This window comes from Emydura macquarii, unplaced genomic scaffold (genome assembly GCF_026122565.2).
Source record: "Emydura macquarii macquarii isolate MOO-44397 ecotype Brisbane River unplaced genomic scaffold, CSIRO-AGI_Emac_v2 contig_306, whole genome shotgun sequence".
Taxonomy (NCBI): domain Eukaryota; kingdom Metazoa; phylum Chordata; order Testudines; family Chelidae; genus Emydura; species Emydura macquarii.
Genome location: NW_027130443.1, coordinates 2,942,737 through 2,959,929, shown reverse-complemented (window position 1 = coordinate 2,959,929; position 17,193 = coordinate 2,942,737). Strand labels below are relative to the sequence as shown.

General features: G+C 52.0%; 1 protein-coding gene across 1 annotated transcript in view; it reads right to left on the bottom strand.

The window, feature by feature from the left end:
• FBN3 (fibrillin 3) overlaps positions 1 to 17,193 on the bottom strand; it is a 191,650-nt gene that overhangs the window by 86,719 nt on the left and 87,738 nt on the right. Inside the window, exons 6-7 of the mRNA XM_067554076.1 lie at positions 16,972 to 17,169; positions 15,209 to 15,334 (exon numbers count right to left, since the gene is read on the bottom strand). Coding sequence (XP_067410177.1) covers positions 15,209 to 15,334; positions 16,972 to 17,169 — 324 coding nt within the window. The remainder of the gene's footprint in view (positions 1 to 15,208; positions 15,335 to 16,971; positions 17,170 to 17,193) is intronic.

The window sequence follows — 17,193 nt, the reverse complement described above, 5'->3', positions numbered from 1 at the left end:
CAACTCCCTACAGAGGGATGCTCCATGCCAGCATGCCGTCTGCTATGGTCGCTCAGGAGCAGGGGTATCAGAGAAGTAGACCAAGTACAGAGATGCTTTACAAAGAGTCTATAAACTGCAAACATTACCCAATTGTTCGCAGTGAAGTTCACAGAATGCATTACTGCTGGAAATTGCACAGGACTAATCTGTGAGCAGGGGCTGTCGGTCATGCGGGGCTATTCATTATCAGTGGTTGCGCAGGGCTAGTCCACGAGCAAGGGCTGTAGAGCGCCCACAGCTATATGAGGGGTAGAGGTTTGCCTTTATTCACAACTGAAATCCACGTGTCAAACCTGAGCTGGAAGTAGAATCCAAGCTAGAGTTCTGCACCCAGCGGGACTGGTGGCTGGCCCCAGTTCAGCTGGGTGGTGAATGACGGAGGGAATGTGCCAAAGTGCTTTCAGAGTGGCCAAACTTTCATGATTTGGCAACCAGCAAAATCAGTCATCTCTGCCAAGCCGCTTTATTTATTGTATTTTGAAACCATCACCCGTTTGTGAATGGACCAGGAAGGGTTTATATGCAGTGTAGCTGCTGTCTGGGGCTGGCAGAAGGTTAACAAGAGAGAACTGGGCAAGGTCTGCTCCTTCTGGAGGATTTTTCCGATGTGAATGGCCTAGTGCCCCAGCGTGCCGGTGGCATCGGCACAGTGTGAGACGAGGCTCTGTGCCAGATACAGGAGCATCTGCCTCAAACCAGCAAAAGCAGGCACAGGCTATTGCCACTGCTACCATTCCAGCCTGGAGGAGGCAAATACTGTAGGTCAAGGGATCAGTCAATTGATCTGAACTGGGGCGCTGAAGGTCCAGGGTTTAAATTATGCTGGTTGCCCGTATAGGAGGGGCCTTTTTTTCTAGGCACAAAGAACTTAGATCACACTTAGCAGGTGGGGAACTGTGCCCTAGAAAGTGTTGACTCTAGAAAAGTACAAGAAAAGTCCAAGAAACCAACTGTTAACCAACTGTTAACTGCCATGGGCTAGCAGTGCCGACGTGGGGAGAAGATCTCTGACAGCAGTGGGTTCTATAATGTAACAGAAAAAGGCATCATGAAAGCCAATGGCTGGAGTCTGAAGCAAGATCAATTTTTGGAACGACTTACCAAGCCTCACTGAGGATTCTCCATCCCTTGGAGTCTTCGGATTAAGATGGGATGTCTCCTTCCAAAAGATCTGCTCTAACTCAACCAGAAATGATGGGCTCAAGGGAGGAATCCCTGGGGGAGTTCTCTGGCCTGTGCTATCCATCGGGTCAGACTCAATTCTGGCCTTAAAATCTCTAGGATCTGTGCAAAGAGGGCCCTGCTCAGAGTGTCTATCAGAGTTGCTCATCAGCACTGGGCAGAATGGAGAGAACAACTGAGGTTTTGGTTTGGTTGGGGAAAAAAAGCGACTCGTCGTTTAGCTAAAAGCAGCAACACAAGCCGTGGTGGAGCCCCTCTCTCCGGGGGGTTAGTTCCCAGCTCCCAGGCCCACAGGGCCAGGTGTCGTGCAGGGCCCTCTCTGTGCTCAGGCATGGTTTCCGAGAGCCTGCCTTGCACAGTGGGGCAGGGGATCAAGACTGGGTGTGCTGTCCAAGAGGCTGAGATCAAAGAGGAGATGAAACCAAACAAGCAGCTCACTCGGAACTAGGCCCACTCTGGGGGCAGGCACTGGAGGGCCAGGAGTTCCATCACCTCCATCACCTCCTGGCGGAGGCCCTGTGCACAACGGGCAGTGAACAGTCCCCTGGTGCATTAGTGTTGGAAAACCCATGAGGAAACACCACAGAGCCTCAGGGCTGCTCCCTGGGCCCATTCCCCATGGCAGCAGCGCTCCCTCCAGAGTCCTGCTGGAGGTCTCTGCACACCGGGGTCAGATCTATCCTCATGGCCTGGACGGGATGCCCCAGGCAGGGAAGGGGAAAGCCCAGAGGCTTGGAGGGGTGAGGAGACAGCACTGAGAGCAGCTGTCCCCTCGCCCTGCTCCTTTCCCACCACTGCCTCCACGCTGTGCAGCCTGTCCCGTGTGCAGCGAGGCAGCCTCCGGATGGCGGCGAGGGAATGATGCTGCGTGGCTCCACTTCCGCTCTCCGACAAAGCTCGAGTTCCCTGCACAGACTGTGGGGAAGGCAGCTGGTCCCAGCCCCGGGTCCAAGCTGCTCAGAGAGGGACTGTGGGCCACGCAGCATTGTTTCCTCAACACACCCTGCGCAGGTCTTTTCAACTCTGGAAACACGTTTTTGCTGCCTTGACAAAACACTGGCCCAAGAGACAGTTAGAAACTCAGGGACCCTGGAGTCGCGGCCTGTCCCAGCGAAGATCCCGAAGGGGAGACGCCCAACGGTCCTCAGTGGACATGGCTTGCCCCTGCCAGATTCGCACCGTTTCAAGTGTGGGGCAGGCCAAATCCCTCTTCCCAGCTCGCTGATTTGGGATTTCACCACATCCCCATGTACAGCCTCTGTCCGCAAAACCGCAGCACTCTCCTGACACCTGGCTCGCTCCCTTTCCACCTCCCCTGAAAACAGTTATACCTTTCAGAAGGAATTATGCCTCCAAGCCAACCTTCCACCCCTCCCAACACACACCAACAGGCAAAGACTGCAGCTCTTACAGCCCCAGGCCGCCGTTTTCTGGGGCTGGGAACGTTATGACCAGAACGGCATTCCTGCCACTCCCACTCGCCCACTCAGAATGTACTTGACTCAGACCCATAGACTTTAAGGTCAGAAGGGACCATTCTGACCATCTAGTCTGACCCCTACATAATGCAGGCCACAGAACCTCACCCACCCACTCCTGTAACAGACCCCCAACTTAAGACTGAGTTACTGAAGTCCTCAAATAACAGTTTAAAGACTTCAAGGTACAGAGAATCCACGAGCAAGTGACTCGTTCCCAATGCTGCAGAGGAAGGCAAAAAACCGCCAGGGCCTCTGCCAATCTGCCCTGGGGGAAAATTCCTTCCTGACCCCAAATATGGCGATCAGCTAAACCCTGAGTATGTGGCAAGACTCACCAGCCAGACACCCAGGCAGAATTCTCTGTAGTAACTCAGAACCCACCTCATCTAACATCGCTTCACAGGCCATTGGCATATTTACCGCTAGAAGTCAAAGATAAGTCAATTGCCTTGCCTACTCCCAGTACTCCCTGCACAATCATTTCTCTGACTATTCTTGGTAGTAAACGTGCACTGGAATAGTCAGAGGAAACCAACACAAAGGTCCTTTCACCATTCCCCTGTGTCTTCAGCAGTCACTTACACCCATGAAAAGTGGGTGTGAAACATGATTAAAGCAGTGCACGGGTGTAGCAGCCTGAACGGCGCATTGCAATGGAGAGCCGGGCTCAAAGGATGCACTCTGCACACACCTGTCTGGAACAAACATCCAAGGCACGCTTTCTGCAGCATTTGCCGAGCTCTAATAATAATAATAATAAAGAACAACAATACAAACGTCGCCTTCCCCTGTAGCTCTCCAAGTACTTCACCAGGCTGGTGACCATTATTATAGGGTACACGTTCATACTCCAAGTCTGCAGATGCAGAAACTGAGGCTCAGAGGGGCCCACGGTCCCATGACAAGTCAGTGTCAGAACCTGGATTAGAAGCCAAGTCTCTAGGTCATTGCCTCTTCCCCTGAAGACGGCATCTCCTACACAGCATGGGAATGAAGGCAAGGGCTTCTCACCCAGTGGACAAAGGGTTCATCAAGACGATTAGATTGTTTGGACTCAAAGTCATTGTATTGGGTTTCAGCAATACCTCCCCAATGGCTTTACCCCAAGGAGTCAGAGAAATATATACCATGGGCCTTGATTCCCCAAGCCCAAGAGTGGGGTCGGAGATTGCGTTGGCTTGCCTGGATTAGAGTAGAGATACGCCATCCCCCAACTGCATGGTTCAGACTGCTGGACTCTCACAAATAAACTTGAAAAAGGAGAGGCACATGTCCAAAAAAATAAAAAAAAATCACCACAGCGAGAAACACTGACTGATCTACGCATCCAACCGATCAACCCTGGGCTCCCCAGACACTCAGCCCCTACGGCAGTGGAATGGGTGCATCGTAAGGACCTTGACAACTGAGACAAGAACACAACAGAAGCAGGCTGCTCCCCAACCCCCAGCAGCGCCGCAGATCAGGGCATGGCAGACACCGTGGTGTAGGCAAGTGTGCCCAGACATTCTCCCTCTGCCTGCCCTGTCCCTACCGATGGTCACAGCCACATTTCTATCCATAGCACTCTGCCTAGGCCAGTGCAAGGAGGAGATGTCTCCTTTGAACTGTGCTCAGCAGCAACTCGTTGCTTGGTCTGAGATGTTACAACTGTTTGAGGACCCCTCGGTGTGGGACAGGTGTGAAAAATGCCAGCCAGCTGCCTCGCGTCTCCATGCCACAGAGGCTGCTGCGCCCAGCAAATGGAACAACCTTCGTGGTGAGCTGGCCTGTGTGACAGCCCAAATGGGGATTGAACATGGTGGTGTGCTGGGATCAGGAGGGCACCTCTGTGCCAGCCATGCTCCCGTCAGAGATCTATTGGCCCCAGTGTGGGCCAGGAACAGATCGACTGATTCTCCACTACATCTGAGCTGCGCCTGGACCTAGTGTCGAGGAGCCGCCACAGGGAGCAGGATGCTGCTCGCTGAGTCAGAGCCATGTGTCTCCAGTACCCGCTAGGGCAGCCCTGTCACACACCAGTGACGAGTCAGGTCCAGTGGAGCTCTACTCCAGCACCCTCCCTCCTCTTCCTGTCCCACACGTGTCCCACCACCCATCAACACCCTGACATGCTCCTCCTTCCCCTTCCCCTGGGGCGGAAGCGTCTGGCACAGGAGGGAGCAGAGCTGCTTCCAGCAGCTGTATTCCGGTTGAGAGTTCTGCACAGGGGGAATTCTCCTTCGCCTTCCAGAGTTGTTTTAAGGCTGCTTTGTGCTGCATAGTAAACTGGAGAATCTGTCCCTAAGTATGTACGTCACTGCCTGCGGGAGGAGACAGGCCCATAAATCTCTGATTAGACGTTGCAAACTCCAAAATGTGTGAGTTCCGGGCAAGCTCTGAGAAGAGAATTAAGTCCTTAAAGTTGTTCAGTAAGGAGGGGGAAAGACATCTGAAATACTACAAGTGAGGGACTCCATGCTCTGAGTAAAACACTGAGATACTGTAGATAGATGGATAGATGATACACTGCCACACGTTTGCCCTTCCACATTCAAGAAGGGCTGAGAGACCCTAGTTTAATTTCAGGTGGCCAGGACTAGCATCCATTCCCCCATTCTTGCTCCCGACCATCTCTCCAGAAGACACGTCGCTTCTGCTGTTTACTTTGGTTGCATTTCCAAACCCAAAGGGGCCCAGTGGAAATATTGCAATTCCTTTCATGGGACCTCCACTACCTCAATCATAAATCACCGGAGTGTGCGCCTAATAGCCCGTGAGCATTTACAGAATGATATATGGGGAGGGAAAATGCATTCCTCCGAGCCTGGCTACAGAGTGATGCTTCGAGCTGATTGTGGATTTTGTTGCCTTCTCACATACTAATGCCATCGCCTCCAGAGCTCTAGTGCTCTCGCAGCTCAGCAATCGCAGCCCTTTGATACGCCGAGCTCTGACAGCCGACAGGCATTACCTGAAACTTAGCGAGGCAGCAGTGCAAATCCACAGAAAACACTCCCCACCACCTGGGCCCCCTTGGGTGAAGAGATTTTATCACATCAGTCTCCCCTGTCATTTAATTACAGGCCTCTGCTTGGTTATGATTTGCAGAACACCCCACGGAAAGGAGTTTTATGAAGAGAACACTGGCTGCACTATTAGAAATAGCTGTTGAAATGTTTGCACAGCTCTCCTTCCTTGCTTGGCTGGCTTCTAGATCTCCAATACAACAGGCAGGCATCGTGTTAGATCCAAATTGAGGACGCTGCCCTAGTCATCCGAGAAGAAGCAGGGTTTGGGGAGAACCGCATTCTGGTGCTCCAAAGGTCAAAACAAGCTGAAATTGTTCTTGTCCTGACAACCCTGGTGAGATGAGAATGATGAAGAAAAGTCAATCAGAAATGCACAAACCAGCCAGTCCTTTGAGGAAGCTGCCTCTGGAAAGAGGCTGGATAGTGAGCTCTGGAGTTTTTTTGTAGCCATTGTTTTTTTCCTCCATCGCTTCTGTATTATTTGCTTTTTCTGAGTATACCAGGTCTGGTCATTTAGATTCACTCAGCGTGGGAGCCCAGAGAGAGCCTGCTATGATGGGATTCCTATGTATGCCCATGATAACGCCCTGGCCAAGGATATCCTGCAGCCCCAAAGGATGTGTCTGCCCTGCAGATGGCAATGAGCCGCCCAGCCCAGGCAGACAGACCCGTGCTGGGGGACTCAAGCAAGCATGCTAACACGAGCGACTGGATGCTGCAACTCCAGCGGAGACTCAAGCTAGCCACCCACGCTCATGCCCAGGGGGCAGGTGGGTATGAACTCAGCTGGTTAGTCCAAGCCTTTGCTGGAACCACAGCGTCCACACTGCTATTCTTAACATGCTCACATGCGAGCGTGTCTGTCTAGCTGCGTGGGAGGCTCCCCCCGCTGCACCGGAGACAGACCCAAACTGTCTACGGCAAGACTTTTCCAATCCTCATTAAATTAAAGCAATACTCCGTGCACTTCATACTGCAGGCAATGGCAGAAGTCAAGGCAAACGTTGATTTTGGACCTGTTCTCCCTTTTCTTGGGTTGGACTTGGCCTGATCATTTAAGGCATAAAATACTGGAAGCCCGGGGCTGCAGAGTAGCAGTCTGCAAAGTCTGTCCAGCTTGGATGCCTACAATCCCGCTCAAACCCAACCTTTCCATTATATTAAACAAACCAAAACCTAACAGGGAACGTGTCTTTGGGGCACGTAGTGAAGGTCATGCCTCATCAGCCGAGTCTCGTGCAGCTCACGGGACTCTCCACCCTTCCCTTACAGCGAGCACAAAGAAACCACAGAGAAGATTAATGGGACCCTCCAAACCACACCAGATTCGTGGAAATGAGCTTTGAATAGACCCAAACAATGAGGCCTTCTGTGGACATTTTGTAAGAAAATTGAAAACATGCTAATAAAAGGGCTATTGTGTTCCGTTCTCTAGGAAAATGGGCCAGCCAACTGTGTCTGTTCATGGAAAAGATTCAGGTAACAGAAAACCTCACTCCACTTTAGAAGGATGAATGAGATTTAACAGAACAGAAAACAGATCTTTCTCTTCACTAGGAAATGGGAAATCTTGTCCGTTGGTGATAAAAGAGCTGACATGATGATTCTCTAGGAAGAAGAGTGATGTCTGATATATGGGAGCCTAAACAAGTAATAGAAATCAGAGAGAAATGAGGAGCAAGACCATCAAATGACTAGCCCCTTCCCTGATCTATCCCCAGACAGTCAGGACGGGTCAGATTCTAACTGAGCTGAACAGATACAACCTCCTGAGCGGAAGAACAAAGGTTTGTGCAGAGAGCAGGTGGACACTTCTTGTTTCGCTCTGTTCATAGCCTGTATGCTTGAATCCTGATGCAATTCTGGACTCTAAAACCCAGCTTTTCAGCATCATGCAGCGCCCCACCTGAAGTACTGCCTGGTGTTACAAGCAGGGACGGCTTTACCTGTAAGGCTGTGCAATATGGAAGGGCTACGGGAGGACAGAAGTGCAGCTATTGGCTTCCATCAGAAAATGATCAAAAACCCCAGACAAAAAAGCCTTAATCAAATAATGAGCTCGCCCCTCCCCCCACACACCAGACAGTGGCAGGCCCCTGAAATGTATTGTCTCGTGCTTTGTCCAGGCTCGTGCTGAAATCTGTCAACCAGGGGAGCTTCCATCATATCTCTTGGAAGACTTTTCTACAACGTGATACAGATCTTAGTGTCAGGAAGCTTTTCCTGATAGTCAGCTTAAATGTTTCTTTTCTTCCTTTTGTCCCATTACTCCCAGTTACACCCTTCTGTACCATCCTCACTCATTCCTCTGTCTTCTTGGGTGCTAACACGTGGGAAGGATGAAATGGTGCCCTTCCCCCAGCACACACGCTTCAGAGTCACATGGCAACACCAGACCCATTTTAGCTCCTTTCATCTTTCCTCATGAGCCAACTCTTCCTCTTCCCAACTGAGCAAAGAACGGGACACTCCTCTGCTTTCACAAATCTCCCAGCATGTGAAACTGGGCAGCGCGTAATACTGGGGTAAAGGCCGTTCTTCTGTTGTCTTTGTACGATGAGGCCCAGGGCAGCCTTGACTCGTCACAGACCAGTTAAGGGATGAAGGGCAGGGCCTCACACCTCACCATCTTCATCAACATTTCCCCCCATTCCCTCCCTTTCTTTGTTTCACCCCTTGCCATACCTTGTGGTCAAGGAGATGGCAATCTCTGCCTGGGTTTGTGGAGCACCAGATCCTGACTAGGGGCCCCGGGTGCTACCAAAATACAAAAAGGCATAAAAGAAACAACTAGCCTAGGGGAGCTTTTTATCAGAGATCAGCTGGATCCTCCTCCCTGGTTCCAAACTCCACTGAACTTGGAGAAAGTTCGGCTCAAATCCAAACTGGATGGCTGGGCCCAGCTCAGATTTTTACAGCTAGAGGAACAATGGGATGTTCCTGTTTCCCAGCTCCTCTCTTTCCCCTATCCTTTGCACCTGTGATCAGAGTCCCACCAGAATTCTTCCAAGGGAGTCTGGCTGCCGTGCAGCCCCTTACACACCGGCAGCAGGCCTGAGATGGCCAAGGATACCCAGGGGGTCTGGGGCTCTCTGGGTTAAGAGTGCAGGAGAGCTTGAATAATAAAAAGATCCTTATTGCACTGAGAAAGACGCCCCTGTTTCATGTGGCATTTGTGCTGAGCTATAACTACCATCACATCCCTGCTAGCTGCACTGTCCCACCTCCTGCCTTCTCCCATCAATACACGGCCCACAGCAGGGGGGCACTGGGGGAGGGTGCACAGACTGGCCAGGCCCTGAACTCGGGTGCTTCCCCTTGTGAGACCTCTCCCTCCTGGGGGAGTCTGGCTGTCTTGGGGGGAAGGGCTGCACAAAAGGGCACTGTGGCCTGCAGGGCTGCTATTGCTGCGCCCTGCAATGGTGTCTCTGCGCAGGTGGCGTATACGCACCCAGAGACCTTAAGGTAGCCCTCGAATCATTCAACGAATGCAGGGTTTCATCAGTCTTGTCCGAAAACAAGGTTCAGCCATAGAATGGCAAATCCTCAGTGGCTTGCCGGACAACCAGCACAATCCCTGAGTTCTGGAGCCAGGATCCCTCTTCACACTAATGGCCAAAGCCATTTCCCTGGCCAAAGAGTCCGTCACATCAAGGGCAGATTTCAAAGATGTTTTAGCCTCCAAGCAGCCCTCAGCAACAAATGCCTAAAATTCATCCCAAGAAGCCTCGGGCAACCGCTCCTCAAGTTTGGCCATAGCCGACCAATTGAGGAAGTCATATTTGGCCAGCAAGCTTGCTGGTTTGTGATCCCCATCTGTAGTGAAGAGGAGATGTAGAGCTTTCTGCCCAAAAAATCCAGGTGCTTCGAGACTCTGTCTGTGGGGGAGAACTTTAACCAGCCCTCCTGAGCTCTGTCATTGACCGCCACGACCACCAGGACGTTCGGGGTCAGGTGGGGATAAAACCCCTAGTATCCCTTTACCAGCACTAAAATGCTTCTCCAAGCACCTGGCCACTGGTGGTACTGAGACTGGCGTACCCCACAGATCCCTCGCAGGCTTGAGGAGGACCTCATTAACCAGGAGGGCCACTCTCCCAGGGACACAGGGCTGGAGAAAGTCCATGAGTTTATGGGCATTCTCCTGGAGAATCTGTGCCTGGATACCCAGGATGTGGCTGTCCGACGTAACATGTCCTGGTATGACTTGAAGTCTTCCGGGATGGAAGGGAGGACAAACCAGGCAAGACCACATTGGCTGGGGATGAGGATGAGGCTGTTGGCTGGTCCAGAGGCAGATCCTGCTCCTGGGGCAGCATCTCCAGATGGGGAACCTCTGGGGGCTCCCCTGGAAGGGGAACTACAGGCACCTGAACTTGCAGCTGATCCGCAGTCCTCAATACTGCACGAGCAGGGGATCTCACTTTGACCTGGACAATGAGCGAGACCGGGAGCAAGGAGCTTCCCGCTGAGCTGAAGGGGGCCAATGGCATGGGTAAGGCATTGCACCAGACCAGGGGCCTCCATCCCAGGCTCGGGGTGCACGCCAACCCTGGTAACTGTATTAGTCCACCATCGCCTTCAGACCCCTGCTGGTGAAATGCAGCAGAGGGCGAGGAACCTGACTCTGAAGCAGAGGGGTCCTGGGACCTTGGAGACATGGGAGGGGTGACTCCAGAGGGAACCAACAGGTGATCCGACTCTTCCGTAGCCCAGAACAAGGGCAGGACTGGCGCACTGGCGATGCAGGCAAGGTTGGTCCTGGTGCAAACAGCCTTGATGTTGAGGGCGGCGACAGCCTACACGGACCCACGTGTGATGTAGATTGCGTCGGTGTCGAGGAATGGCCTAGTCCCGAAGAACCTTGTGCTCTCCAGTACCGTGTCCACGCTAACCCCAGGGAAGTGTGTTTAATGGCGCAGTGCCAAGACTTCAGCAGCACGCTCTAACTAAAGGGCCATCGCGGGCACCAGCCTCACGAAGTCTTGGAGCAGTGGTGAGGAGGGGACCAGAAAGCAAAGTAGGTCCTTCGCAGCCTGGTACATCGACGTCAATGACACTCTTGGTATCAGCATCGCTCCTGTCAGTACCAAACGCAGTAGACGTCCAGAGGCTGGAACTGGAGTGGGCAGTACAGGGTGTCTGCCCTCCTTATCCTGTCCTGAGGGTGGTCAGAAGCATCTGTGCCATTCGGTGTGCTGGAGCCGGCACCGTGCTGGTCTGCACCTTTTTTCGTGGAGGCAGAAGAGTCGCCCTGGGACCTGGAGTGCTCCCGATCGGTCTCATGTGACCTCTTCTCCGGCGCTGACAACAGAGAACGACTTCTGCGCCTCTTCGGAGAGGCTGCTGCCCTGGAACGGGAGGCAACAGCACTTTCCAAGCCCGAGGGCGAGCTGCGGCCTGAAGAAGGCCTCAGTACCAATTCTGGCCTGTTCAAGCAGGGGCTGCTTAAAGCGAAGGTCCTGAGCCGGCTGAGTCCTCTTCTTGAGCAAGCTGCAGATCGAAGGGCCCTCTTCAAGGTGGGCCACACCCAGGCAGAGCAAGCGCTGCTGGTTGGGGTCACGGTTGGGGCTCGCCACTCCACACGCAGGGCAATGCTTGAACCCGGGAGGGCATCAGCGGGAAGCACAACTGCAGCCACTAACACTCTCCTATACACTAGAACTACTAACTATGTGCAACAAAGGATGAATGTGAGGTTGTGAGACAACAACCACCCAGAGCTCTGACACCAGCCAATGGTCAGTGAGAAGGGACTGTGCAGGGGCTGGGGTCGGGGCAGAACTGCCTGACATAGCCAGGGAAGGGGCTACAGGCACAAATGCCGTCCTTCTACAGGCATGGCTAGGTAAAAGGCTCTGGCACGTGGGGCACACGCACACCTCCTTGGAATTCACATCTGCATCTACTCCGGAGAATTATTACGGTAGCACCTAGGAGTCAGTCACGGACCAGGACCACATTGTGCTCGGTGCTGTACAAACATTTAGTCTGCCACTCATCACACTAAAAGGCTCAGGCATGAATTGCTGAAATGGTTATTTCACTGAGTGCCCAGAGCCCCCTCCCTTACATGCAATTGAATCTTTAGCTGCCTGGGGTTCTATAATAGTAAATAATTCTGCCACCTGGAAGCAAACTCCAGGTCTAACATCTGGTTTCCAGCACATTTATTGCCTCTGATCATGGTTCCTACACAGCCTTGGAAAGGAATGAAAGGGATGTGGAGTTCCTGAAGCAGGGCTAGGTGGAACTACAGTCGCATCCGCAGAACAATCACATTTGTTTGCTAAAATGGCAAAGCAGGCAGAGTTGAAGCCAGCAGGGTTTCATTAAGATACGTGGGAAAGAGTTTTAATAACCAAGGCAGGGGAACTTGCATTCTGTTTTCCTTTTCATTTGCCAGATGTTTGGAAAAATACAATGAATGTTTATTCCTTTGGGAATGCAGCCTTGCTGGCTAGGTATGCAGCTAGCCCTCTGGACTTCCAGCAAAGAGGGTTTGGGAGAGCTCCCCCCTTTCCACAGGGGTGTGCACAGGACTCAGCCCTGCAGTGGAGTGCATAGAAGCTGTTTAGAATGGACTGTAACAAACCAGAGTGAGGCTACATTCACAAAAAGACCTGTTAACAGTTCTGACACCGCAATCGATATCGATCTCTTACTGTATCCCATCCACTGCTTTTGCTCTCTCTCTTCTTGTGTTTTACCTTGTGCCAGGCTACACAAAACACTTGCCCCAAAAGCCTGGGTGTTACTAGCCAGTGTGTTCTGTATTTAATTCTGTGATGGCTCATGCTGACTGTCAGCACAGGGGGCTTTCAGAAGTGGGTAAAATCCTGCCTTTCCTCCCGCCGATAGGCATGGCTTAGTTACACGTCTTGCTGCCTGGAACCTGTGATACTCTGGGCCAAAAAAACAATCAGGCCATTTATAAATAATTGTTTCTGTCTGTGCAAACTGTCCAGATATCACCTTCCCTGTAAACAGATGGAAACACCATGAACCAGACCCAGCAGTCAGAGACAGCTGAGCACAACCCCCCAGCACAGGCCAGCCCACATCCAGCACTGAGCCAGCCCGCCTGACGCTGCAGGTCACCTCCAGCCTGCCTTTTAAGCCACATAACCTAGGCCCCCTGGCATTCAGATCAGCCCAACCAGCTGCTCACAAAGCACAGCCACATCTAGCTATCTAGCTGCCAAGGCAGTTAGATCCCCAACCTGGTCCCTTTCCGAAGGCCAATAAATCTCAGGACTCTCGTAACTCCCATGTTGAAGAAGAGGAGGGTGCCCTTCCTCTGCAGAGCTGTAGCTGCTGGAAAGACCCTTCCAAAGAGCCGAGAGAGGCAGCTGTGCAGAGGAACACACACGTCTGTGCACACCCCTGCCCACAGCTCTGAGTTTAGGCTGATGTTGAGCCAGACCATAATCCCCACTCTACAGATCCAAGTGATAGCTGCTGTGGAGAGGACCCCAAGTGTACAGGGGTTGCTATTAAAATCTTGCCTTGGTAAGCAGCTGAAATAGAACGGCTTCTTTTGATTAGCAGACAAAGCTGTCCCTATTGTGAGCATGAACCCTGCCTCTGGAGTCTTGTGTCATTTCAGGGCATGAGGCTGCAGCAACGGTTGAAAAGGTCATTCCCATGTGCCACTCAGCTGGAGCGGAGCGAGGCACGTCCCAGCAAGCCACCAGAGTGACGGGAAAAACAACCTTGCTTTAGTGAAACGTACGCGCTTGGATCCAGGCTTTCCAGTGCCACATCCCCATCTGCGCCCACTTTACACCTCAGGGGCAACAGGCTAGATCCTGGCTAACAGCAGTGTCAATCCGGAATACCACTGCTGCGGTTTGCTTTTACCCTAGTGTAACAGAGGTCACAATCCCCCTGGAGCCCGTACTGCTACGTGCTCTGCCCAGTGCCACGGCCCCCCGGGAACCAGGCCATCTGACAGCTGTGCTGCTTGTCCCACCATGCTACTTGCTGGGCCTCAAGTTCAGCTACTCTGCCCCACATTTGGGGTGGGCAGGGGAATGGAGGAGGGTGGCTTTCACTCACTGTTGCATTCCCCATTGTCTGGGGCCTCAGGAATGCTCTAGTGTATGTCTGTTTCTCATTGCCCTACCACAGCCCCGGGGAGCAGATCACAGCCATAGCAAGGTGCACCCCCAACATGTCCCCCTGTGCAGGGTGCTGGGAGCAGAGCCGGTGCACCCTCCTTACACCAACTCACCTCTCAGTCACAGAGGCCACCTGCCTGGGCAGATTCTCAAGAATCCCCCCTGTGTGTTCCCAGAGCAGCGTAAAGGGCTTTGACATAATGGGAGCCCAGCTACTCACAACGGTTCTCCTGTCCTCAGTGTCCTTTCATTCTCACTACAACTGCCACAGCTCTTCAGAGAGTCTCCTCTGAACAAGCAACCAGCAGGGGATTCAACGATGCATTGAATAGAAACTGCAAAGCATCCCCTGAAGAGCAGCAGCATGGAGAAGTGCAGAGCTCGCATCCTCCACACTGCCCTGACCGGACCTTCCAGGGACCTCCACAGACTAGGAGAGCGGCCCAGGCTGCATGGCCCAGCCAGCCCTTGGCTTTGTCTGGCAACAAAGAAACCACCCAGCGGTTTTGGGAACGAAGATGCCGGAGTGGTTACTCACCTGCCCAGGCTCACCCTGCTTGTACCACAACAATGGCTTCTGGACAGCCTCCAGATGGTTGCTACCAGCATGGGCTGGGTCTGATCTATTGATCTAAAAGGGAAAGCTTCATTCTTCCAGCCCATAACTCCCCAGCCTCCGGATGGACCTTTCAATCCTCCCCTGAGAGGAAGAGCCCGTTCCCTGTAGTGGGACCAGGTGCTCCTTCATTCTCAATATGGTCGTGCATTCTCCCCAGCCAGGCAGAGAAGGTCACAGGCACGTCATTCCCCCTCCAGCGTACCAGGCCACAACACAGAGAAGCGGGGCAGCATTTGCTCCCATTAGATCTCAGCCTGCTGAGGAGTGAAGTCAGTCTCTTGTCCTTTGGCCTTTCAAAATGCACACACTAAATCCTGACTGGGGGAGCCTTGAGATTGCCTGGCCACTGCTCTGCCAGAGGGACATTTCTCATCGGGGCTGGCCAAGCGCTCGCAAGATGAAGTGACATCTCCTCGTGATTGTCCTGGTGACGCCTGTTCTCCCTGGGTTCTAAGAGTCTCTGCTCAGAGAGACGGATCTATTTGCTCCCACACAGATTGCAATGACTAACTAAAACGCTTTGCTAGTTTCATTGTCCTTTCGGTGTGACACACAGCAGTATCTTGTGATAACACTTCCCCACACTGAGATTGGGGGGCAGGGGTGTGCATTAACCGGGAGAAGCTTTCTCTGACTGTACTTTCCTTCTCTATCATAGCAGCTCAGAGTGAGATGCTGAGAAGATGACAAGAGAGGAAAAAAAGCTGTTCCCTACGAGAGGGCGTTGGGGATTTCTAGACGTTGCCTTACCTTCACACTTGTGGCTGGTCTCACTCTGCTTGTGTCCTGCAGGACATTTGCACTCATATGAACCCACGGTGTTGATGCAGTTTCCACCCTGACACAGGCCCGGGATAGCCTGACATTCATCCACATCTGCAGGGAGTGGAACAAGAACATCAGCAAGTGACCACCGAAGTTGCGGTGTGTGGCATGGAAGACAGTAGCGGGAGGAGACCAAGGGAGCAGTGAGGCTGGTGCCACAGGAAGAGCAGAGGGGTTAAGTTGGGATGTGATAAGAACAGGAGCATGTCATGTTACTCTCCTTCAAAAAGTTACTCTCTCTGGGGTGCAAGGGGGCACCATGCCCTACCCTGGGCTCAACCGGGGCTAAGCTCTGCCCCTCTGCAATGGGAAACAAGCTCCATGGTTTTCAAGCAATGCCCCTCTGCCCACCTGGTGACCATTATGATTGTTACCCATATTTCTGAAGTGCCCGTCATGCAGCTGTGATGCCGACAGACCAGCTCAGATCAAAGCCATAGGCCAATTCACTTGTGTGTGAACATCAAAGAAATGTCAATGTTCTTGTCTTCATTTATCTACAGCCTGTTGTTTACTATGGTAATGTGATCTGTATTATGGATAGCTCGTACTTAATTAACCCTAGGTCAAAAGTGTATGCTAATGAGACTTTACTTGATGTGTAAACTAATGAGAGATTGTTTGGATTGCTGGAATATCAATTGTTTGCATTGTGTATATCTCTGTAATTGGCTTGCCCAGCAAACAGGATTGGAACCTTGGAACTGGAAATGAAGAAACATGCTAACTTCAAGGCATGGGTCATTGGGTTCGACAATGGGAAATCCACAGACCTAGTCTGTGTTTGCAAACACTGTGATGGAAACACTAACCAGACTGCCTCCTGGGAGAGACAGCTGTAGGAGTGGATCCAGGGACAGCCCTGTTTCTCTGAACGGTTTTGGATTCTAACAGGGTGGAATACTGAAGAAGTGGACAGAGATCCCTAGAATTGCTCCGGGGATCCCTGAGGAACTTTTGGAAAACTAGCAGATTACTACAACTCTGTTAACATTTTGGATTTACAAATTTGGACTCACCTGTTAAAGTATTTTACCTGCTTTAACCTCTCAATAACGCTCATTTCTTTTTCTTAGCTAATAAACCTGTAGTTAGATTACTAGAGAAATTGGCTGCCAGCATTGTTTTTGGTGTAAGATCAAGAGTATCCATTGGCCTGGTGTATGTGACCGATCCTTTGGGGTTGGAAGTAACCTAATGTGAGGTGACTTTTGGTCTTAACCTTTCATCACAAAGTCGTTTGTCTGGGTGGCAAAATGTGCTGAGAACCTAAGGGGACTGTTTGTGACTCCATGGCAAGACTAATATATTCAGGCTGATATTCAGGGGTGTACATGTGTTACTGGCTTGGTGAAATCTAATGATAGAATATACCAGCAGTTCGGGGTGTCTGCCTTGTTTTCTGACATCTCCACCTGAGATTGGCACTATCCATAGTAGCTGCTCTAGACAGCAGCATCTGGCTATGCATAGCAAGTTCACATCGCCAATGCAGGCCAGATTGTGCCTTTGATTGGGTGAAAGTTTGTCCAACCAGACTCGCTTTCGTGAGGAATTTCAGGTCTGACGAACTGGTATTTTCTGATGAAACTTGTTTCATTGGAACATTTCCAAGCAGCATTAGTTGCGTTTTCTGTCAGGCTAGCCCAGGGTGGGACCGATCATCAGCGGGTTTCCGTGGTACCTACCTTGGCAGGCTCCAGTGCGTATATTGGGGATGAAGCCCCGGCGGCAGGGGTGAGGCTGGGCAGGGCACATCTCACACGGGTGACCCCAGGCCCGTCCGATGGTGGCACAGCACATGGTCTTGGTGCAGACGATGCCGCTGAGCTGGCCCTGGCACATTTGGTTATTCACTTGGCTGAAGCAGGGACCGGTGCGATAGTCTGAGGAGAAACCCACAACCATGA